Source organism: Pholcus phalangioides, unplaced genomic scaffold (genome assembly GCF_987345545.1).
Source record: "Pholcus phalangioides strain wild (caught in Gottingen) unplaced genomic scaffold, Ppha-v1.0 ptg000013l_1, whole genome shotgun sequence".
Taxonomy (NCBI): domain Eukaryota; kingdom Metazoa; phylum Arthropoda; class Arachnida; order Araneae; family Pholcidae; genus Pholcus; species Pholcus phalangioides.
The window spans coordinates 2,204,927-2,229,747 of NW_028301606.1; the positions used below are offsets into that span (position 1 = coordinate 2,204,927).

The 24,821-nt window shown below is 35.6% G+C and overlaps 1 protein-coding gene across 3 annotated transcripts; it reads left to right on the plus strand.

The window, feature by feature from the left end:
• Positions 1-5,146: 5,146 nt before the first annotated feature.
• Positions 5,147-21,696, plus strand: LOC149078470 (BPTF-associated chromatin complex component 1-like). 3 transcript variants are annotated; one of them, XM_089240582.1, is made up of 5 exons: positions 5,147-5,303; positions 7,038-7,132; positions 13,904-14,005; positions 16,175-16,332; positions 21,482-21,696. In XM_089240582.1, exons 1-5 carry the CDS (start codon positions 5,271-5,273, stop codon positions 21,580-21,582), a joined length of 489 nt encoding a protein of 162 aa, XP_089096708.1. In that variant the 5' UTR covers positions 5,147-5,270; the 3' UTR covers positions 21,583-21,696. The 3 variants fall into 3 exon arrangements, with proteins under 3 accessions (XP_089096708.1, XP_089096710.1, XP_089096709.1); XM_089240583.1 differs by lacking the exon at positions 5,147-5,303 and adding an exon at positions 5,487-5,590; XM_089240584.1 differs by lacking the exon at positions 13,904-14,005.
• The last annotated feature ends 3,125 nt before the right edge of the window (positions 21,697-24,821 follow it).

The following is a 24,821-nucleotide window of genomic DNA, read 5'->3' on the forward strand; positions in this document are numbered from 1 at the left end:
GTCGCTCTCCTTCTTGTTCCTTACTTTAAAAACTAAAAAACGCTATTTTTATAATTTTTTTAATTTAAAAAACTTTGACTGTGCTGCCGCCCGCCGACATCACTGTTTGGGATTGATGTTGTACATATATTACGTATATGCACTAATTTTTTTTTTTTTAATATTTAAATCTTATTCGTAGCTAATTCTGTGTGAATGAAAAGATGGCTTATGTAATTGATGTCAGTAAGAGACGGGGATTTACTGAGCAGTCAACGACATGACACGGAAAGAAGAAGAGTATTTTTATTTTACTTTATTCTGTTTCTTATCTGGATGGAAAAGAATGTTGTATTGTTCTTTGAAGAGCTCTGACGCTCTGTCTTCTTTCTTCTTGTTAAAGGAACTCACTGCCATCAGTGATAATACAGTGGAACCGCGCTACAACGGTACTATGTATAACGATAACTCCCTCTACGACGATATATTTTCAGATCTTGTTTGGAATTTCCCATAGTCTAATGTTAAACTCCTCTCAATACAACGATACTCTTTAATACGATAACTCTCTGTGTAATAATATTTTTTTTTTTTTGAGGAGATTTCGAAACCGCCACAACGATATTCTTTATACTCGGCTCAAAAAAACATCACATATACAGTATATATTTTTAAATTCCTCACCAGGTTCTGTTCTTTCGAGAGTGTCTGATAGCATCGCCATTTTTCGCTATCTACCCTTTAGAGCATGGGTTTCCAACTGGTGTTCCGAGGGACCCCGGGATTCGGTGAAAGTTTTTTGGGGGTTCCACATGATCAAATGCCATGGAGCCCTTAAATATCCCGGATCCCGGGGAAGAAAACTTTCTTGTTGCTGATATATTCACAGAGACGATCTTTGTTTTGAATTTTAACGATATATTGTCACGTTTAAAAAAGTCCAGACCACTTCGATGAATAACCGGGAGAATGTGGAAGCACGTGGTTGACCAAAACAGCGCGCAAATTTGTGAGTGGCCAAAAGAATTACCTGGTGAGCGAGGGGGCGAAAACAGTGACCAAGAGGGTGTGAAAGCATGTGAACGACCGAAAGATAAAAACACACAGACATATTTACAGTGGGGGGGGGGGGGCGGCTAAGCAGACTATAGTCCGGGGTGGCTAATTTGGGGCAATGGGTAGTCAAGAAAACTAGACTAGAATGGAATTGCGGCAAAAATTTTATAGCTCACAGGCTATCAAGGATAAATTAGCATCCGGGGGGGGGCTAAAACTATATGGTCCTAGTAAATTGCTCGGAAAAATGAGGCTGAAATGAGGAAAATTGATAATTTTTTGGGTGCGGTATCCCAGGTCGATAAGATATTCGCCTAAAGTACAAAAAGGATGTTTAGAGGTGTCACGACTTCGATACCAGGTTCGTCCTTGTCAGAAAACTTTCCTGACACAGGGGTATAACAGAAACGGCGACATGACCTCAGAGAAAATTGCTACAGCAGGGAGTCCTCCATTGGGGGATTAGCGCACCAACCTCTCGATGAGTATAAAAATAAGCCTGCCGTTCGGAATCGGCAATGAATTGTAGGTCCCGGTCTAATTAGCCCTCGTGTACAGAAAATGACCGTGGTGCGACAAAAATGATCAAATGAATAAATTTTTTATTTATATATTACCAAGGATCCTTTTAATTTTCCAGACAGCGGGAACATTCTCTTTAATTTCCACCTGCACAGACCTGTTGTTTCTTTGAGCACAAAATTTCGATATCTGCGCGGAATGAAAAATACATCATATACACAATATAGGGAATTTTTTTCTGCGCAGCAGAATCTCTGTGTACACGGAAGTACTCTCTCATTCTTTGTGTCCATATTTAAATCACCTCAATAAAGCAATCACCTTAAAATTTATGGCTTTTGCGGTGACTGTGTAGAAAGAAGTGTTGCAGCAACGCGTTTCCACTGCATATAAAAATTGGGATCATTTTATGGATGTAAAAATGACCTTTTTTCAAAAGATTTACAGTTGGAGTCGAGGTGAAAATGTCGAATAATTGAGGATTTACGTAGATTAAGTTAATTATTTTAACATTTAAATGTACATGGAAACCAATTGCGACCAAAGTCAAACATCGTATAAACGTGAAAGTCGTATATCTGAACAACGTATAAACGAAGTATCACTGTCCTTTGTGTATCACGTAGTACACAAACGTATTGTGTGAAAAACTACTTTTAGCAGAGAGAAACAGCTGACTGAATTTTGAAGAGAATTCCACGGTCGAGGTTCATAATAAAATCCGCATAAATTTCGGGCTGTTATGCCATGTTCCAGGTTTTTCAGAAGCAGACATTTCGTGCACTACTGCTGTGGACATCATCAATGCAGTTGGTGCCCCCCCCCCTCCACTTCCCCGGCAAAGTGATTTTTGTGAGGCTCCCTACCTAGCTAGAAATACCTCCAACGCCTTGTTTATATGCGTACTCTAGAAAATTGGTAACAGATTTCATTATTATGAGGCCCCGTGAATTCGAGGCCAGTCTTAGGACCCATGCGCTAAGACTGGCGGTAGCAAACAAGGAGACATTCAATATCTACTGACACTTTGGCTGCTAACGCGGAGAATTAAGTTCTACGAAGAATCAACCTCGTTGTTATGACGTTCGAGAAAATTCCGCTTCTTGAACCAAAGCATCAGTGGATAACAGCTGGACAGTTTTAAGAGCCTCGTGGGGCCCCGGCCAAGTGATTTTTCTGAGGCACTAAGTACCAAATTCTGGGAAATTCCAACCAGTTTTCATTTTCATGAGATCCTCTTCATTTGAGCCCCCCCCCCCCTTCCAAGCCAGCCCATGCGTTAATACGGCACTGGATAACAGTCTTACAAGGAAGTACCACCTCAGTAGTGGACGAAACGTCTCTGCTTACAATTTTCTAGTGTTAGTATATAAACAAATAGCTGGAGGTATTTCCAGCCGGGTAAGGAGCCTCACAAAAATCACTTTGCCCATTGGCCTAGCTGCCAACTGCATTGATAATGCCCAGAGCAGTAGCGGACGAAAAGTCTGCTTAAAAAAGGCCTCGAACACAACATAACAGCCCGAAAGGTATGGATTCTATTATATGATTGAATTTTATTCATCAAGCAATCAATTAGTTTTTTTGCTCCGAAATAAACATTCATAAACGCATCTCATTGTACTAACAACGCCAATGTAAAAGAAATGCCAACTGCATGAATGCAGTGGCGTTTGGTCATAATGCTATTTCTCGATGGGGTTACCAACCGTCCTCCTTTTTGATGTCATTTCATGCGTCCTCCTACGCTTCGGAAAATTCATCATTTTGTCTTCCTTTTCAGGTTCCCGAAATTATTTTCTTTTTTTTCTAGGAATTTTTTTTTCTCCACTTTGTAACACATATTTCTTTATTGATATGAGTGTTTGTGGGAGTTCTCCCCACCCCCACCTCCACGCATTCACTAATATCCGTCGAATTTCCCAACATTTTTTCAGTTTCTGCTGTTTCTAGCGGTTCTGTTTTGAAAGTTTGGAAAATTTATTGTTGACCGGTTTTATTGGTCAGAATAGTGGCGCCATATATTGTGGAAATCTGGGTAAGTGACGTCACTAAGGGTGCATGCGCAGATGTTCTGCTTCCTCAGTTTTCGGATCTTTCTTTCTTTCTTTCAAACCGAGCACAACTCAAGTCCATCAACATCTATGGGCGATATACTACCTAGTGAGTTGTGCCAGAAGTGTAACTGTGTATGTACCTAACAGTCTGAGTGCATATGTAGGTGTTGTGTTTGATTTTTCAATGCTGCCATCTATATTTCAGAAGTGAAGTGAGTGATGTGTCATGATGGAATTACATTTGTACTGTTTGTAGGTCTCTTGCTCTCCGTGGCGAGACTTTTTAAAAGAGAGATCGGCTCGCATTCAAGCTTTGAAGTTGGGAATTCGGCGTGAATTGCGTTCACGCCAACTTCAGTCGACCACCACTGCGTGGCGACGGTGGGGTTTTCGGATCTGGTAAAGATTACTTCTGGACGATATTTTTTTTCTTGGGTCTGCAGAGTATTGGTATATCGAGGTTCCACTGTATTGCATTGTACAACGACTCAAAATTTTGACTTTCATTAAACAAAATTATTTAATATACCTGCGGGCAATGTTATCCGAGAAAATAGTTCTGAATAGGGTGCCATACGTCCCGTATTTCCCGGGACAGTCCCATAATTTTCTGTTTTTTTGGTCGTCCCGACTTTTTGGCAAAAGTGTCCCAGTATTTCCCGTATTTTACACGAAGCCTAGTTGAATTTTTATTCTTTATTGAAGTCAAAGATTGACATTATTTTTCAACTCATAAATTATTTTATGATAATTACAACTATATATGAGAATATTAATCTTCCACATTTGCCTTGGTTAACGTTTTTTTTTTTCGTGGAATATATTTCAATCCAATGCAATTTGCAGTAATGCATAATTTCCCGCCATTGTGATTTTTCCATAATTTCAACAATATTTAGCAACCTTGTTTGGTTTTGGCGTCGTTTTTGGCGATAATAGGCGATATCCCGTATTTTCCCGTATTTGGAATCCCAATGTCCCGTATTTATCTCGAGGAAATATAGTCAGCCCAGTTCTGAAGAATAATTTCACTCCTCTTTTATTTCCAAAATTATGAGGACACTTTTGTGAAAAAATGTTTCTGGAATTACTTATAATTTAGGAGGATTAATTGAAGATCATTGTCACTCCTCAACGAAATCTGCAGGAGTAAAACTAAATTTTGATGCGTGCAATTGAAATAAAAATTATTCAATCATGGATCTTGTCCTGTCATCTAGTGAAAAAAAAGTGAACCAATTATCACATGGGGAGTGAAAATATTTGCGATCTTATACAGAAGATGGCAGCCCATCTAATATAGTGAAATCGATTCAAACACGTTTTGCTTTGAAATTTTTTTTTAGTCAATAAAATTCTTATCAAATTTTGAAAAAATGTCGAAATTAATTTTTTAAATCTGACCAAATGTAAATATACTTCTGCATTTTGTTTGAAATTCCGCCTTCTTTTGTTTGGTTAAAAAACCATAATAACCTGACCTGCCAAGAAAGAAACACCAAAGAAGTGAAGTGCAAACTTTTGTCTTTATATTTAAAAAATAAAAAAAGAATTATTGTTTATTTGGACTCTAGTTTGTCTTGTTTGTGAATTTTTAGGCCATTAAATTGTGTTATAATTAATTAAATTTAAGTATTTCGTTTTGTACGGTTCTTGATGATCATGAGTCACGGCAATTCAGCGAGCAAGGTATCCGAATCAATTTTGTTTCCATCACTTTATATTTGAAAGACTACAGCCAATGCCAGAGGCGCGCACAACGTCCGGCCCGAGGGCCAAATGTGGCCCCGCCGAAGGTGCTTCATCAGGCCCGCAAAAGGTGTTCCGGTAGAGGAAGCTATCAATACGAACCGGGGGTGGCCCAAGCTTAAATGCCGCCCGGGTGTGAAGCCTCGTGTGGGGCCGGTGGCTGACAGGGCTACCGAACCACACGCAGCTCTTCGTCCATATTCCTCTTCGGAACTTCTAACGAATTGGTAAATGTTGGATTGTGCGTGTCGGTGTAGCGATCCTGACGTTAACTTTATTCCTGCGTAATGCTTGTTATGTGTTGTGCTGCCACCTGCCATCAATTCCTCTAACTATGAGTGAAGTGTGATGATTGAAGATTTTACTTTTTTAGGCCTGATATTCTCTGCGGCGAGACTTGGCTGACAGGGCTAGGTGACCTTGGGATAAACCTGATTTTCTTAAATGCAAAGCGATTGAGTAATGAACGAAATTTCCGTCCAGTTTTCAAAGAAACTACTGTCCTGTATTTTTGGTCTAAAATAATTTTACCTTTCCTAATCACAGCATCTCTTTTTGACGAGCCATCATTACCATGCCCGTCTCCCATAACTTTGCTGGTCCCTCTATTGTGAATTGAAGCGTGAAAAACAAAAAAAATTACAATAATCGCCCGAAGCTACTTCTTGGCTAGATAGCATCTCTGGCAGCATCACTACATTGAACTTCACTGCCATCACCTAGTTGAGTTGGAAATGAAGGTGCCTTCTATCAGTGGTCACCTCAAGCTTGTTAGGGAGGGTATCTTGTTATTCTTATTCTTCCCGCCGGTTTGAATCTGGGACCTGACAGCAATCTCACAGTGATAGACATCTTACCACCATGCCATTTAAGTGCTTGTAATCGTCCCAGGCTGGATCCTTGTCAGTACTCCTGGTGAGTTGAACTTGACATGAAGTTTGTTTCTGCATAATGCCTGTTTGTAGTGCTGCCACTGCTGAACCACACATGTACCTCATCCACATTCCTCTGTGGAACTTCTAACAAATTGGTACATGTTGGAGTGCGCGTGTAGTAAACCTGGCATGAAGTTTGTTTGTGCATAATGCTTGTTGTGTGTAATGCTTCCATCTGCCATCAATTTTTCTAACGAGTGAAGTGTTATGATTGAATAATTGTATCATTGTAGGCCTGTTGCACTCTGTAGCGAGACATTTTAATGGGGAGATCGGCCTGCATTTGCACCTTGAAGTTGGGAACCTAGAAGGCATGATTAAAAGTCGCTGAGATTGAAACGGTCAGGCATTTGGATTGACGTTCGTTCTGTTTCCGAATGTAAAAAATATCTTTGTATTTAATGGTATTGTTATATTGCCCACAGAGTGTAGCAATACAAGTTTTCCCTTAAGGCTGAAACACACTACACTGACATGACGTGGTTATCATGTAACGTCAGAAACATTCAGAATTCTGATTTGTGGAAAACTTGTGACATGGAAATTATGTTAAGTGGAATTCCCCATGTCACAGAACTTAAACGAATTATAATTCACAATGTGTCTGACATGACGTGAAATCATGTCTCATCAGTAGTGTGTTTCGGCCTTTAGATATAGTCTGCTGAATATTCACAAGAGATTATGGCATTTCTTTTTATTATTTGAATTCACTTTTTTATTCTCTTTGCATTTTCAGATGGGTGAGATTTTCACAGCTGCTGGCGCGGCTTTCACAAAATTGGGTGAACTCACGATGATGCTGCATCCGGTCTCAGAGCCTTCACCTTCCAGGTAAAAAACTCAGTTTTTGTTGTCGAATTATTACTATTTAATGGGCCTAGTTATTTTCTCCAAATAAATTTTATTTGCTATTACGTATTATTCACTACCTAGTACTATTTTATGTATTTAAACTGCTATTAGCCATTTCTGAGATTCTGCCACATGAAAATTTCATTTGAAATCCAAGGAGAGGAAGATTATAAATGTTTTGGGGCACCAACTTGGGAGGATCTGGTGCCCCATGCGTTTTAACTGATCCTTCCACATTATACCAAAATAAGCGGTTGTCCAGACTGACAAAGTACTTAGTTGCAGCCCTGTTTGAAGTTGTCTTCCTCTATAGTAGAAGTAATCTACAAATTTACATATACTGTATATACTCGTGTATAAGCCGACCCCTCCCCCCCCCCCACTTAAGGACCACCAAAATCGCAATAAATTAAAAACCCGTGTATAAGCCGACCCCAAAAAATCCATGCATTTCAGAGAAAAAAAATTCTTATATTTTCATGTAAAATGAATAGTTTACGGAAATTTACAATGGAAAACGATTCAAACTTTTTAATCCGTTTCTTCTGAGTCTCCAAGTTTACCGTAATCCATCAGATCATGATAGCGGGTGCAGCATCTTCGTTTTCATCTTCATCTGGGCTGTAATCGCCACTGTCACTTTCAAATAGGATATCGTCTTCAGTTCCATCCATCGCATTGCTGATGCAACACTTTTTGAAGGATCGGATGATAATTTCGGTGGAAACAGAATTCTGCGCCTCATGTACCCATTGGCACGCCAGGCCAATGTCAGGTTTCTTCAAGGCACTACTTTTTGTAGTTTCAAATAATCTTTGAAAGACTTGTTGATGCTCACATAAGGCTTTACAATCGACATTAGCCCACCTGGTATCAAATCTAATGATGTTTTCGATTTCTTTGCCTCGTCTTTGACATTATAGGGATTTTGAACATATCCCATACCAATAATGCCGGTTTCTCAAACACTGCTACGAAAATGACTACTGATTGTGGGGGGTCGAAATTTTCTCATCAAAAATTGACCTGAGTATGAGCCGACCCCCCCCCCCCCCACTTGAGGAACAAATTTTTAGACACAAAAACTCTGCTCATACACGAGTATATACGGTATGTAGGCCTACTTATTCTATGAAATTATAGTGCTGTGTACCGAGCCGGTTCTAGGCGTTTTCAGGTGTAATTTAATGGTATTTGGGTGATGAAAAAAAATCACTTCCTTCTGTTCAGTTGACGGGCTATAAAATCGGGCCCTTCAGATTGCACCTACTGAAGTCCAGCTTTATGCTGTACTTGTGACTGCTTTTGTCAAATGCAGGGGAAGAAAGCGGGACCTTGATGCTATGAGTCTCCGGTGAGAGACAAGGAATTTTTGGCAATTGCTATTATTAGATTTGACAGGATTCGTCACAGAAAATTTACCGCCAAGTAATTCACAGCTAGGAAAATTCACAGACAAACAATTCATTGACGAAGTGACATAGTGGATGATCAAGCGATTCAGGGAGTTAGTGAGCGAGTGAATGAGCAGAGTCAGAAATTGAACAAGTGAACAAATGAGTGAGTTAATCACTCATACGGTTACTCACTGACATGGTCACTCACTCAATCGCTCACACAGGCACTCAATCACTGTTCACTCATGTAGCAACTTGCCCACTCACTCTATCATGATCATGGCCCCCACATCCTGGAGCAGGGCCCCTAGGCTGGGATCTTTTGTGGGCCCCTTTATGATGAATTTATAGCGTGGAAAAGCAAAAAAACTGAAAATCGCCCCGGGCCCCAGGGCTAGAGCCTTATGAGCCCACCCCTTGTGGGGGCCATGATCATGATACTCACTCAGTCGCTCACGTGATCTACACTCAACCACTTGCTCTGTCACTCAACCACTTGCTCTGTCACTCAACCACTTGCTCTGTCACTCAACCACTTGCTCTGTCACTCAATCACTCGCTAGCTTTTTCACCAACTCATTCAGTCAATCACTCGCTCACACTTTCACTCAGTGGTGATGAACTGTGAATTTTCCCAGCTGGGATTTTTACGTTGGGAATTTTCCATGGCGGTGAATCTTTATAACAAATTATAGTTTTTTCCATTCTACACCATCGTTTGGTGCATTTCACGCATCATTGTTTCTTTATCATACAATACTTGCATTTTGCTGACATGATAAGAATAAATTTTATCTTGTTGAGTCATTTGTTTTGGCGTAGTTTGACCAGATTGGTTTATTAAATCTCTGAGAAAATTAGACCTTTTCTAGGAAGACGCTCACTTTCGTAGAAAACTTCAAGTCATTAATGTAATTGTTGGTATTCAATCTATTCTTAGAATACATTGAATACCAACTTAATGCCATGGAATTACCAAATGAATTCTATGAAATTAATAGAAATATTTTGTTGAGAGCACTAATTGAAGATTAATGCATGTGCCCCATAAAATATGGTCACCCTTTATGCAGAGCGGAATCTTTCATATATTATCAGTTTGAAGTTTCTGTGCACGAAGTTCAAGTCTGGAAATACGGAGCCTTGTGGATGGATAGAGTGGTGGGGGGAGGGGGGGGTGTAGTTGGTCACATAAGTTAAATTATTCTTGTGGCCACTCTGAAAAGAAAGTGGTCACATATATTGATGCTGTCATCTTTCCTGTAAATTAGAATATAATATTGAAAGAAGCATATAAATTTTCGCAATGTGAAATGAATGATTGATGATGGCAACTGCTGAACCTAAAAAATGAAATTTCAATGTTGGAAGATATCGGTTGTGCTCACTGCCAAAATTATTTACATTAATGTTGTGTAATGGCGTAAATGTACAGCAGAAATAAAAATTGCGAAAATTTTGTATTGTTCTGAAATTCCAGAGTTTTTGGTAACTACACATAAATAATTTTAGGTGGCAATATTAATTTTTTAGTCGCCATGGCAACCTGCCACTTGTCAATCCCTGATGTGCAGATAATGTAAAAAATTATGAAATGTCATAATCAGGGTTGTTTGGTTTAAACCATGGTTTTAACCAAGTGGTTTTTTTAAAAAAACCAGTTGGTTTTTTTCAAAAAATCAAATAAAAGTTGCCTAAATATAGTTTTATTCCTTGAAAAATATCATATTGGTTCATTATTAGCCAAAATGTTTCATTTTTACCACATTATATATCCTTGGGGTACATTCTGATGGTATATCTTTAAATGACATAAGATTTTATAAGCAGTTTTTTTCATAAAAGTGCCAGAATATATATATATATATATTTTTCATATGAAGCATCTTAGTTATTTAAAGTTATATACAAAAGCCAAAATTTCTCATTCTTACAACATTTTCTACCCTTTGGCTACATTCTGATGCTCTATCTTTAGCAAATTCATGAATAAGGATTGCATCACACATCTAAATGTAGTGGTGTATTATCTCACAGGGTTTCTTTTTCCCTTCACAAATAAGCAGCAACAGTAGTGACACCATCATGCTAGGGGCAGGTGGTCCTATAATCCAATAAAGACATCAACTGTCCTTAAAGGACAAAGACCAGTGTACTAGTAGTTACATTACCTCACATACATTTTCATTTTCTTTCCCATAAGAAGTAGCACATCTCCTACTGTATATCTCCCAGTCTTAATATTCAATAGTAGTTTTTTTTATACTTTCACACTGTTAAGCCCAGTTAATCAGGGTTCTACTGAGTAATAATAACAGATTTATGAAAAATAATCAGCTATATACAGGGTGATTATAATTTGAAGTTTTGATTCCATAACTATTCAATAAGAACTACTGGTCAGAATGACTTGACAATTTGCATGAATATTCCTGAAGCAATGGAAGTTTCTTTCGCAAAAGGAAAAAAAAATGCAAGTAGTGCAAAATGTGCAGGTAGATGATGCTGTACTTGGCCAGCAGTATAATCTATTTTGTGCAACCACATCATTTTGGCACAGCATCAGTGTGTGGATAGAACTTCTGTCAAGATGCACATTGCAATACCAGCAAAGCAGCTGCTGAAGACCCATTTTGACAGGATGCACCTTAACCCTTGCAACTTCTGGCTGTGGGGGTACCTCAAAATGTTATAAACAGTGGTCAGTTTGCAAAATTTGGTGAATTGCAATCTCCAGCACATCCCCTATATGTTAAAAGTTCATCAGGAATATTAACGGGGGGCGTTTGGTTTAATAAAGCTGAATTGCAAGCACCTCCACATCATGACCATGGCATACTCCGATTCTGTTGTTGTCAACCTCAGGTTGGACAACATATTTAACATTTCTTAAGTAAATTGTAGTTATTTGTTCAATTACTTCGTTTTTTGTGATGTTTCCATGAATTAGGAAATTGTGGAATGCTATAATTAAGGTATCATTTTGCCATGACTGGCTATCATTTCCATTCTGCGAGCAAATTTCCCACATGTTGGATGATGTCATTAATTTTACATTTTTAAGTATTTTTTCCCCTTTATCAAATAAAATTGAATTTTTTCAGTAATATTCATGTCAATTTTCAAGTCATTCTGACAATTGTTCTTTTTTTACAGTGTTTTGAAATCAGAACTTTAGTTATAATCACCCTGTATATCGTAAATCATTGCTAATTAATCTGCATTATTTATGCTTCATTAAATACATTATGTTCACCTAATTTTTATTACTTTTTGCAAAATAGCTTCCTAATTAAGTATACTGAAAGTAACTGGAGAAAAACCTTTATATATTATATGATTAATAATAACATTAAAAGAATTTTCAAACACACAATAATGCATTGAGTTAAGCAAAAAATAATTAAATTTGAAAAGGTGGTTTTTGTTAAAATGTAATAAATATTTATTGATTAATTAGCATGGGAATAGTGTTAATTACATTAATAAACATTTTATTTTAGTTAATTATTGGAAGTTTGAATGACTTTTCAGAAATTTCATTGTTTTTAATGTTAATACTATTTAAAACAAAAAAACCGGTTTAAACCAAAAAAACCTGGTTTTTTGGTTTTTTTCAAAAAACCGGGTTTTTTACCTTGGCTAATGAATGTGATTCCATAACTAATTATCTCCGTAAGCTGAACAAAACATGGTTTGTCTCAGGTTTCTATGTGAAATCATTTAATTCGTTCCAGGTTCAGTTCAAAATTAGAAGATAAGAGGCCAAGAAGGGAGTTAGCCAAGGTATTACTGTGAACGATTCCTCTCCCACCAAATACACCACTGACATTATTGTAATCTAGTGGCATGTCCTTGGCCAACTACTTCACCTTTGTAACCCATCTCAACATCCCTGTGACTTACGTTCTTTTGCATTGCGACATTAAATTACGGAGTTGGGGTCTCCTATTTGAAGAGCAACCCACAATACTATAATAGCAATAACTATGGCCATTACATATTAACTAGAAAGTAATTGAAACTTGAGATTAATAGATCAAACATTTAACATTTATAAAACATTTATTACATGTTTATTACAATTACAGAATTAACAACTTAAGAGATATTCTATATACTTGCACTCTCCTAGTTAATACACAGTGTGAGGGGGACATTTGCAATTATATGCATGACATAAATTGAGTATAACTCACCCCCTTCCAGAATATTATCGTATTTCTCCTCTTTCTGCCTTCTCTATCTCTCAGTTTCTCCCTTGGAGTCAACACCACTCAGAATTTCTCTTTCTATCCCGCTTTTCTCTTTAAAATCATTTTATATTTTAATCATAATTTTAACTTCGCCTTTTTGCGCTATTTCAAAACTTTCAATTTGCCTATTATTATTATTTTCTTTATTTTCTTTACCATCTGTCTTACTTTTTACCATGAAACTTTTATTCCATTGGCTCTCTAGTAAATCTAACAAATCCATAACCTTTGACCCAACCAATTTAATTCAGGTCCTTTTCACGTCCTTAGAAATAGTCTAGACGTACATCATTCCTTAAATGCATTTGACCAGCGACAAAGATTAGCTTTATCTTATTTTGCATAAGATTTCCAGTGCCGCAGTCTTCAGCTTGGCATGAATAATATTCTACCTATCATCCTCTGCTAGGATCTCATTTTATTACATTTTCCTCTGACTGCACATGACAGCATTCAAAAATATACCTTTTCCCATAAATTCAACAACATGTATAATTTGAATAGACTTTCCCATCGAAAATTTACCTATACCTAGCAGTGCCACCTGACCTACAATCTTGTACTAACATAGGTTTCTTTTACCTTCTCTATAGCCTTTTATTTTCTTTCTTCTCAACTACATTTCCCCATACTATTATTACTACTATAATATCTATATAATATTTTAATTTTCCTACCTACCTTCAGTTGACTCATCTAGTCAATATTAACTATTTTTAATTAAAGCATCAAGTTAAAATTATTAGACTTTTTCCAAAGCATCTTAACTTATGCAGCATCAATAGCCTCTTACAACATAAATGCATTAGGGCCACACACACACAACACATTCCATTATGTGCCAATTCGTTAGAAATTCAGCAGAGAGATGTGTATGAGGTGCATGAACTAGTAGTAGTAGGCTATATCAATAGCATAAAGGTTGCCATTTTTGAAGGCAATGAAGTGCCTTTGTTTATAAGCTAATTTTATTTTTTATGCCAGTCTTGGAACTTTTATGCCAAAGGGTGGTTGTTTATCCGCATTGGCAATCTTCAAGCAACCAAAAAAAAAAAACAACAAATTATTGAAGCAAATTTTTCTCTCTATACATTTAGTGGGAAATGGACGGAGGAAGAAATTCAGATGCTAAAGTTAGCTGTCAAAAACTTCGGCGAAGAATTGGAAAAAATCAGTGAGCATATAAAAAACCGAACTATGTAAGTCAAGAGTACAAATTCATGCTCATTTCATTTCCTTGTCATGATTACTTACTTCATCGCTCAATACTTTTCTTTTTCGGAATCCAACAGTGTTTCTCTCTATTCTTTTAATTTTGTCTTTTTTTTTAATAAAGGAAATAAAGCATCAGGTCTATCGGAAAATTTCGCACGAAGTCAGAAAATCATGTCTTGGTCAGTTTGGATGGAAAGATTTTTTGGTTGCTTGATGCATTGCCTTGGATTATCGCTTTTCACCCAAGAAGGATATGATTTGACTTGTGCTACGTTATTATTATAGTTTAACTAGTCATCTGGTTAAATTACCCATGACGATAGACCAGAGTTGTGCTTGGTTTGTAAGAAAGAAAGTCACCTGACCAATTCATTTCTCCGCGTATTACCCGTGGTGCTTCTTTTTATACCTTTTTTTAGGAAGTTTTGAAGCTATTAAACAGCATTTTTTGATTGATTTTTTTAATGAAAACACTAAAACTGGTGTTTTTTGCTGTATATTTAAAACCATAACAATAATTATAATAAAAAATAATTAGTAAACCTAATTAATTGTGTAAATAGAAATGTTGAATTCTTAATTAATTAAATGAGATTACAGCATGGGTTCTTCAAGTCCAAATTGAATGCAGGAAAATGAAGTCAGGAATTCAGTAATTCATGTTAAAAATGATGTATTGAAATTTTATAAAATGACAAGTAATTACATTTTTTCTTTGTATGTTACTAATTATAAAATAGAATAATGCTTGAGGATGCATCCTTGCAAAGCATGGCAAAGATAATAGTAATTATCCCAGACCTTGAAATATGATTGTTCAACTCCATCTAGTGGTGAGATAATAAATTATAAGGATGCCCGTGCGGGTGGCAGCAGCTGTATGGCAAATTATTCTGTCATATCCGTGTGGTAAATACAGAAAATCTGCATCACTGCATTGTGCGTCGTTTCCGAATGAGTTAATTAAATGAATTTTACAGTACTTAATGATAACATGTTTAGTTCATGTATCTAAGTCCATATAGATCCATAGACCAAAACCAGTGGTTCCAAAACCTTTCACTTTGGCGCCCCCCCCCCCTTTCCAGCAGATTTACATTGTAGTTGACGGAGAAGTGGTCTATATTTGGATTTTCTCTCGCCCGAGTAAAGTTCAATCTAAATTATGGCAACCCACCTCTACCCCTGAATAATATTTATAAGTGGGATTAGTAACTCACATGATACAAGTATATTTTCCAGGTCACACCCATGAATTATCAGACATGTAAAAAAATATTTCATGTTGCGGTAAATTCGAGTAAAATAAATAGGTGTGAAAAATAACAGGATACAGAAGAGAACTTAAGAGCAGTGCTTCCCTAACAGTAAGGCTTGATCGAATTGTGAAGCAATTTAGGTTACAAACAAATTTTTTATTTGCCAAGCATGGTATTTTCTCAAGAAAAACAGTCTGAAATAATGTGTTTTTAGACTTTCCAGGACTTGGTGATTTTTTCCTGTGTTGGAAGATGCACTGTCACAAAATAGAAAAATTTTGCATCCTCCTCGTACTCCAATTTACTGTTAGGAATATTTTAGGCACTACAAGTGATTTTCTCGTCGTTGTTGTGATCTGCTTGCTCCCAAGCCCTGCAAATGGTGTGCATAGATCAGGGTTGCTCAGAGATATTTTAGAAATAAATGAAAGTAGTAATTGGACTGTGATTCATAACTGGTGTGTCATGGTTTGTTAGGATGGCTACAGAAGTGAAATATTTTTTGCCACTTCATAAAATGTGTATTTCTTGTGTAAAAATTACCACATTGTTGAATGTGTTTATAGGAGAGAAATTATTAAAATGTTCCTTATATTATTACACCCTACACCAGGGTTTGACAAATAGAAAATTGCTGAAAAAGACAACTTGAACAGTATAAAATTTTTCTGCCTGAGCTGTTATCGGGATGAGCTAGATTTGAAGATCCTGTGTGAGCTCAGGAAGAGTTTGGAAAGAGATTAATGTAATGTGACTGTGTTTCCCATGCAACAATGTAAAGACAATGATGATTGTTGTATGAAATGTATGGTAATATTTATTAGTTGTGCTAAAGAAATATAACTGAATGGCACACTGTATGCGATTTGTAAAACTTATGGTCGTTATATTCAGTATGCAGATAAAAAACAGCATGAAGAGGAAAGCCTTTGAAGATGCTGGTCTACCTATCAAAAAGCAGATCGCCACGACCATCAAGGCACAAGTGTCCACTCCAGAAAAAGTGCGCACTGCTCCATCAGTTATATCACAGTCATCTGCAAAGTCTGCTGGTACGTAGATATTCTATACAGGTTTACTATATATTCCCCCCATTTTAATTAGACTAAAATGAAGAAAAGATTTTATGCAAAAAAAAAAAAAAACCTTATTACAGGGCTTTTACAACCTAGAAGGTCAGGAGAAAAAATTATCAGAAAAGTCAGAGATCGGATATGGGAGTCATTGAAAGTCAGGGAAATTTCTATACACTGGAATATTTCTTTAAGAGATTGTAAAAAACTAGTTGAAAAAAAAAAATGTATATATATTTTTCCTGAACACACTTAGTCTTTTTATTTATTTAGTTTAGTATCTTTTCCATGTTTACATTACCATACATGAGTGAGCTCCCTCACTTTCTTTTTCTCCCTCTATTCTTACTGCTCTATTTTTGTAGCTTTTTTATTTTTCATCCACTCTTGCTTACTTTCATAAGAATTTGTAAAAAAATCAGGACACCACACAGATTTCCAAATGTTGGAGCCTGTTGGGAAAACAGGGAAGTTTATCAAGGACCACTGAATTCATTCCTTTCATTAATGTCAAGTAATGTAAAATAAGCACGTTTTTAAACAAAGTAGTTTTTTTTTTGATAAAAATAAAACATTCTCACTTTATTTTACAAATTTGGAAATTGTGATGATATGAGGTACATACAATAATTGATTTCACTGTATTTGCTTTTTTTTCACCAATTAGGCCAGATTTTTCATTGCAGTTAATGTCAGCAACTTTTGTCTTTTTTTAACTTGCAAGGTCAGCAAAATTCATTCCCTTTTATCCCTTGAGATATCATTAGCTATGAAGCAGATAGATGTTTTTTGGATTTTGTGAAATCTACCTTATTTGCAAGCTATTCTCTCCATAAATATTTGATTTTGCATTTTTTTTCCACAGAGTTTATTGAATATTACATTGGTTCTCAGTTTGATTTATAACTTTTCTTTCTTTGTCCAAAAACTGAAATTTTTTTTCATTGCGTGTTGAAAAATCACACCACTCACCCCAGGGCAACAATTGAGGGAAGGGGGGGGGGGAGTACAACTAAAGGCTAGAAGGGGCATCAAATCCATACTTGAACTGCTCCTACAGTACACTGGTGTGCGAAAACACATGCTTGCCTCGCCTGACAAAGTATCTCATTACTGCCCTGCTTAATCTAGTCTTGCACACTTTTTAGTTCTATGCATATCTCAATTTTTAACTCATCAAACTGCATTAGAGTTTCCAATTCAGAAGCTATAGTATAGCCATGAGAATGATTATGAAATCAAGATTATGGCAGGGAAAAAAACCTTGAAGCTCAACCTATCTGAATGAAGTTAATAAAACAGATAAGACCTTAAGATACAGAGAAACAAGGTTCAAGTTGGCCACTTCAATCAATTATTAGAGTCCAGATATTTAACGATTGCTTTGAATCTGTAACACTTATTTTCTGGCATGCTGGCTAATGCAGTAATTAAAAAATTTTCATCTCAAAATTAAATAGTTGAATGTTCAAAAGTACTATCATTCACACACACACACACACACACACACATTGTTTTGAATACAAGAGAATATTTTCTTTCCTAATCAAATGGAAATCTTAATATGATTTTCCCCCCTCCCCCTTTTTTAAATAAGTGTAATTATTGTATAACGTGCTACTTTTGGGAGGGATAATACTGTATTAATTTCATGTTTAAGAAAATATTCGGTTATTTGATGGTAAGGGAAACAGTCATTCAATGGTCAGGGAAATATTTGTCTGACAGTCAGGGAAATCTTTCAGCCAAGAAATGTAGGAATCCAGTATTAAGAGAAATCTTTCGGCTCATTTCAGTTTCATTGGAAAATTTGATCAGGGGAAAATTATGTCCAAACCATATGCTTTATGTCTTGATGCATACTTTCTCATAAGTACCATATTTCCCTGTGTATAATCAGGGGATCATGTGTTAACCCTCTACGGTTCACCCCCCCCCCCCCTCCATAAAAGCATTGATTTTTTTTGACAAATACAGATGTAAATAGGTGCTGCTTGTTTAGTTTTAATTTAAATACGTGATACATCAGCTCAGCAATTTAATGTGAGTGAATTTTCATTATCTGAAATAGTTAATTAAGGGTAATTAAGGGTGCTTGCCTTTATTTTACTGTTATATGAGGCCTATGAGGGGATTAAAGTCAGAATGGTAAAGTCACATTTTCAACAATTCTGATTTATGTCTAGAAATGTGATCTAGAAGTGCCAAATGGTTGCCAACTGTTGAAAGAAAAAATAAACTGTCTCAGTTTCGATAGTTCGTCTCTAGATTTTGAAATCATAAAATTTTCAATGTGGGGACCTCTGATAACAATTCTAGTAACACCTTCTGTTTCTCAAAATGAGGATTCATCGACTTACACCACTCTGACTTTAACAGCCTCCTCATATATAAACTGATAAAATCTTGCTTTGCTAAGTTGAATAGTTTTCCCTTGAATTATATTTCCCTTGATTGTTGCGCCAATTAAGTGAAATAAAGTTCAATTTCTCTCAACACGTGGCATGCTTTTTTACATCTCTGAACAGGTAAAATTTCAGCAGTTCTCAAAAATTACACAGAAAATAAGCAACTGTCTAGATAAACTATTTTTACTCAAAATACACTAAAAGCTCACTGAAGTATGCAGGAGTGTGTGGTGTCAATGTTCAGTATTATGTTCATGAGATATTTATTGATACATTACTAATGAAATCTTGAGGAAAAAATAAGAGGCTATTTGTGATGTTTTCATTGGGAAAAAAATGTTTTTTTTAAATTTTATTTTCATAGAGCAATTTTTCTTTCCTAGAATGGGGGATTTGTTATTCTGAAAATGAGGATAAAACATAAAGGGACGCTAAAAATGAAAGAAGAAAAGAACGATTGGTAACTAGTTCTGTCTCAATGCATTGGCCTGGATGGCCCTTGGGTGTTGAGGAGGAGGAGGGGGGCTAATGATTTTTGAAATTAAGCATGCAAATTAGTAAGCTGGCATTTCTAGTCAGTTAGGGATATGGTTGCCTCAGAAAAATTATTTTTCCGGGGGAGGGGGGGGATGCTCTTGAGATGGACCTGCTGGTAACCCCATTCATTTATTTATCCTGTGTTTTAGTTTCTCAAATTTACAATGACAATACATAAACCATCATGAAGGCTACCGTCAGATCAGTGGATTCGATCCCTGGGCAGAACACAGTTAACAAGTTCTTTCCCTACCAAACCTGAGGCATGTAATATTAACCACTGATAAATGACGGCTTCACTTTCAACCCAACCAGCATTAGAATTGTAAAATTACCACTTGTCCATAGAGTCCACTTGTCCTGTGGACTGGTGAATTGAAGAATTTACTGGTCCGCAGACATCATGAGAGGTCCACAAAACAAAAAATCTCTTTTGAATAATAATTCATTTTCCTAAATATATTTCTATTTAGAAGAGTGATATACCACCAAAAGGAATGCAAAAAGCCATAAAAAAAAATTAATAGTCAAACTTTATGAAGCCACTACTCTTGCTTCTGTGGCTTTATCAACAAACAAGTGTGGAGGTTTGAAGAAACATTCCTTTTTAAATTACATTTTCGGAAAAGGTTTTGCAAAAGGTATTTGCTACTAAGAGAGTGTAATATACTGAATAGATTTTCTTTTGCTAGGATTCAAACAGCAAAATTGATTACGAAATAATTAAAACATGATATCTTCACATAAAGTTTTTTTTTTAGCATTTAGCAAAAATAAGACATTTTCAGGTGTCAAAATGACTGGCGACGTTTTGTGCTACTAGTACCGCGGACCACCACAATTTTTTCCACGTAGTCCGATTGCATAATCACTGGTCTTGGACCAGCGGACCACCAATGATTTTGAACGCTGCCAACTCTATTGGCAGTAACTTGTTGTATGGCAATATGACCAGAGTTGGTGTGCGCTGTAAATTAGTAGTATATAAACCCATGTTAAAAGGGACAAAACTCTCCCATCCTTCAATAAAATTCATGTCTGACATTAGGGTCATATCCAAAACAAGTTCGAGACTTTTTCTGGATATCAAACTGTTTCGAATTTTTTTTATAAAATTCCAGAGCATTCTGGTAATATGATTTTTTTTAAGTTCTTCATTTAATTTGCGGTCATATGGTATTTCTTAATTTGTTTCAAATGGTACCTAATTTTTTAAAAAATAATTGTGTGAAGCGAAATCTTAAGATCTTGCTGTTCCAGTTTGAAAAAAGTAAACAAGGAACCTTTAGGCTAAAATTTTCAGCCTTAAAGAGCCTTAAAAAACCATTTTTTTCCATCTTGAAATTTTCGTTCTGTTACGATCATTTTGAAAATATATTTTTATGCCATATTAGATAACATTTTTGAGCTCATTGAAAGGTTTACTTTTAATGATTCATCAACTTTTTTGGATTTGACGAAATGGGAAATAGTCGAAAAGGGGCTAAATACTGGGAATTTTCTGTGTACTGAACAGGACATGTCAACCAGTAATTCGCAGCATCAAACTTGTAATGATTTTTTTTTAAATGTTAGACGTAAACAGAATGACAGACCAATATTCCCCAAATTTTGATCAGCTCTGAGCTTATGAATTTCTTGGGAAAACGTCATCAAGACAAACAAAAGGGGGAGCAAATTTGTCATCATATTTGAGGTGGTTCCTCTTCATGAGCATTGTAAGCAAGGTTCATTAACATTATTCTTGATGGAACTGTTAATTGACATTATAGTTGAGATGTCATTACAAATGAGTTTGACTGCATTTAGGCATTGAAAGAGAAAAACCTTGTTTTCTACAGATCAGCCCAGATATTTTGTGAAGTTGATTTTTCAATGTAAAATTTTTTTTCTTATACTCCTTTCTTTGCAGCTGCTGAAAATCAGAAGAAAACCTGTTTTTTTATTATTGATGTGCCATTTCACCAAGAATTTCTTGTTATTACTACTATGGCATTTCTAGTGCAGAACTATGATGCAAATTGTCAGGGAAAGGGTCAGAGCTACTTCAAAGTGCTTTTAATTAATAAATACATTGAATTTTTAGAAACATTGTGAAGATATTACTAAGCTTTCTGTGTCTAAGCATTCAAATGCTTAAAGAGAATTATTTGCTGTTCTTATTTGTTTCTTTTTGTCATTAGATATCACACTGAATATGCTGAATGCTACAGAGCCAGAGGTTGACGTCGAAGGTTTATCTGGTGGAAACAAACTTGATTATGACAGTCCAGATGCATCTTAATGACTCTGCTAAAGTGAGAAATTGATTGTATGCGTATCATTTCATCCTTCTCTTGTACATGACTTCATACCGAAAAGATTTTCATGACATTGCAATTAAAGTATTTGAAACTAATGAGAGTTTTTTGTTAATCAATACTTTATTTTATTTCGATTATTTGAATAATTTAATCAACTTCCAGGTTGATTTTCCATGAAATGTTCATGTTATTTGGCATGAAATATTAATTTTAAAATGAGTTAATTATATAACAACTTAATCGAAATGTAAATGCTGAATTTATTGAAGGAAATATTAAAAATAATGAGCAAAAACAGTCAGACCTAAATGACTTATAATGAATACTGATACAGTCGACATCACTTATTAGAATCATGGGTAATGTTATCATTTGGGTATTGTTATCACTTTTGCAAGAAACAATGCCCCCCCCCCCCCTCCACCATGCCATAACGTGGAAGAAATTTATTTATAGTTTTATCGGGACAATCAAATTTCTTCCTGTCGAAGGCTTTTTATGCATTCTGTAGCTAATGTTTAACCTAACTTACTTTTTTTTCCCGGTAAGTTACCGTTATGAAGATGCAAGACTATGAAGGTGGCTAGAATGTGTTCTCTTCGCACTTTTCTTGTTGACAAGCATTTCCATCTTAATGTCGTAATCAATTCATAGTATTTGCTGTGATCCATGTACATGTGGAGATGATTTTGCGATAGGCTTCTTATAGTGATGGCAAATATATGACCAAAAAAACCTTTTCCTTCAGTTCTTGATCAGTTTCTTTCAGTTGAACAGATTCAAATTTCTTTTCTGAAGAGAATTTCTTAAGGGATCTGTGAAAGGTATTGGGTACATATAGAAAATGTCATAATTTTTGTGGTTTACAATGTTATTGTAACGCCTGGTCATGGCTGATTAACAGAAATGCAAAATTTTAGCTTAAAAGGAAAAAAAAGGGCCCATTTTAAAATAAAATTAAAAATAAGTTCAATTTTTTTTACAACCAATTATATATATATATATATATATATATTATATATATATGTGTGTGTGAAAGGAAAACAATTGTCCCGTTTTAACAATACACATTTGCCATCCTGTTTGGTTTAATTGTACGTATGGTCACTGTACTTGCAAACAAAATTTTTTTGGGGTATAGTTATTTGATTATTGTTATCAGAAATCTGAGTCCCGATGTGATCGCATTAAGTGGCGTAGACTGTATATATAATCAAGTTCACATACATTACATTTCTTGAATAGATATCTTACAGCAGTATTAAATAATTTTACCCTCAATAATTGGAGGGTTGAGAAATGAAGTGGTGCAAGTCAAGATTTGCTTGATGTGTACTTAGCCACATGAAATACATAAAATAACTATTAATATTGGTACTCACTTAGAAATGACATGGTGCAAGTTGAAGCTGATGAAATAGCCTACAGATGGCAACAATATAATTTTCCTGAGACTATATATATAATTGCTAGTAATTTCAAATGCAAATTTTTCTTTGTCTTGAACAAAATTTTCACATATCATTCCCCATAATTATATTTTTACCCGAAACATTATAAAAATTGTTCCTCCACTCAAAATCATAGATAGTATCAACAACCCTTGTTTAGGGGAAAAAAAAATTTGCAGCGTGAAATGGTTCGAACTTCTCCAAAAAATTTAAATGTAATTGCTAGGAAACCAGAGTAACATCAATTTCCATATTAGAAATTAACACTGATGGGCTTAGAATAAATGCAGCAAAGTGTACATTTGTTAATGATTATTCATGTTCTTATAGGCTAATGAAAAGACATTTTTATTGTTTGATGTTGATGCTTCTTTTATCTTCAATTCCAGTTTTTCCCATGCTAATACACTTTCAGCTAGAGAGCAGTTGCTCTTTTTTACAAAATCAATAATTTTAGCTATTCGTTTCAGAATCACAATCATGTCCTCTGTTTTTTTAAACCAATATTTTAGATTTACTTGAGATGTCATTATGTATCTGAGATCTGTGTGTGTGTGGTCTTCACGAACTTTGGTAAATTGGCCAATTTTTAACATAAGATTCAAGAGAATCACAATAAGTATTTCATCATGCCTGTATAGGAAGTGCCAATACACTTCCACCTTCTGCATGATGATTGCAAAAATATTTAAATATATTTGTAATGTGCTTTGTTACATCAGTTTTAACAAAATCTTTGGTGAGCAGGTTTAAAATGTGAGCACTGCACCCATATGCAAGTCCCAAAAAGCCAAGTTCTTCATCCAAAGTCTCTCTGGAAGAAATCATATTTGCAGTATTGTCTGTAACAAACTTGATATTTATATTTGAAGTTTCCTTCTGTTGACTTCACTGAACTAAAAACAAAATTTGAAAAATAATTTCCAGTCTGTGATGAGCCAGAGTGGCGCAGTGGTAAGATGCTTGTCCTCCACTATGAAAATTATACCGTCAAGGTCCACGGGTTTGAATTTGGGCAAGAACATTGGAAACAAGTTCTTTAACTACTGAGTCTGGAGCTACCACGAATAGATGGAGCCTTCATTCCCCCCCCCCCAACTCCACTGGTTGGAAATTGTTGTATGATGATATATGACTCTGGAGTTGGTGTGCAGTAAAGTAGTGTATGTGATCAGTTGGATGTGTTAATAGTATCGACACGGGTGACTTTACCACACTTCGATCACACTTACACACTCAATTAGATCATTATGGATATTTGTTCATCCATCTATCTGATTTTCAAAGTCAGCTGTACATTTCAACTTCACCATTGTAAATCTTGGGCAACCATTTACCTGCTAGATCGTCACGACTATGGTATCTCTGATATTTGATACATATTATAATACTATAAATAATATATATAATAATATGTATATTATAATACTTTAAAAATATAATATTTAAAATAATTTAATAACAAATTAAATCACTTTTTTAAAGCTGCATAAATACTTTTATTCGATTGGAACTGATAATTTTTCATATCTGAAATAAATTGAATTTAATGAGTTTTTTCTTTTAAAAAACTCAGCTGATTTTTAAATCACTACAATCCTGATCAGAACGCTATAAAGGATGACCAGGATTTCAAAAATGTCCCATTAAGCCGAGTGACTTGTTATTCAGATGACCAGCAAACAAGGTTTGAGTGTATAATAGTATTTCCTAAATACGTGTATGTAGCTTCCCTTAGCCTATCGACTGTGTAAGGAATGCAGTAGAAA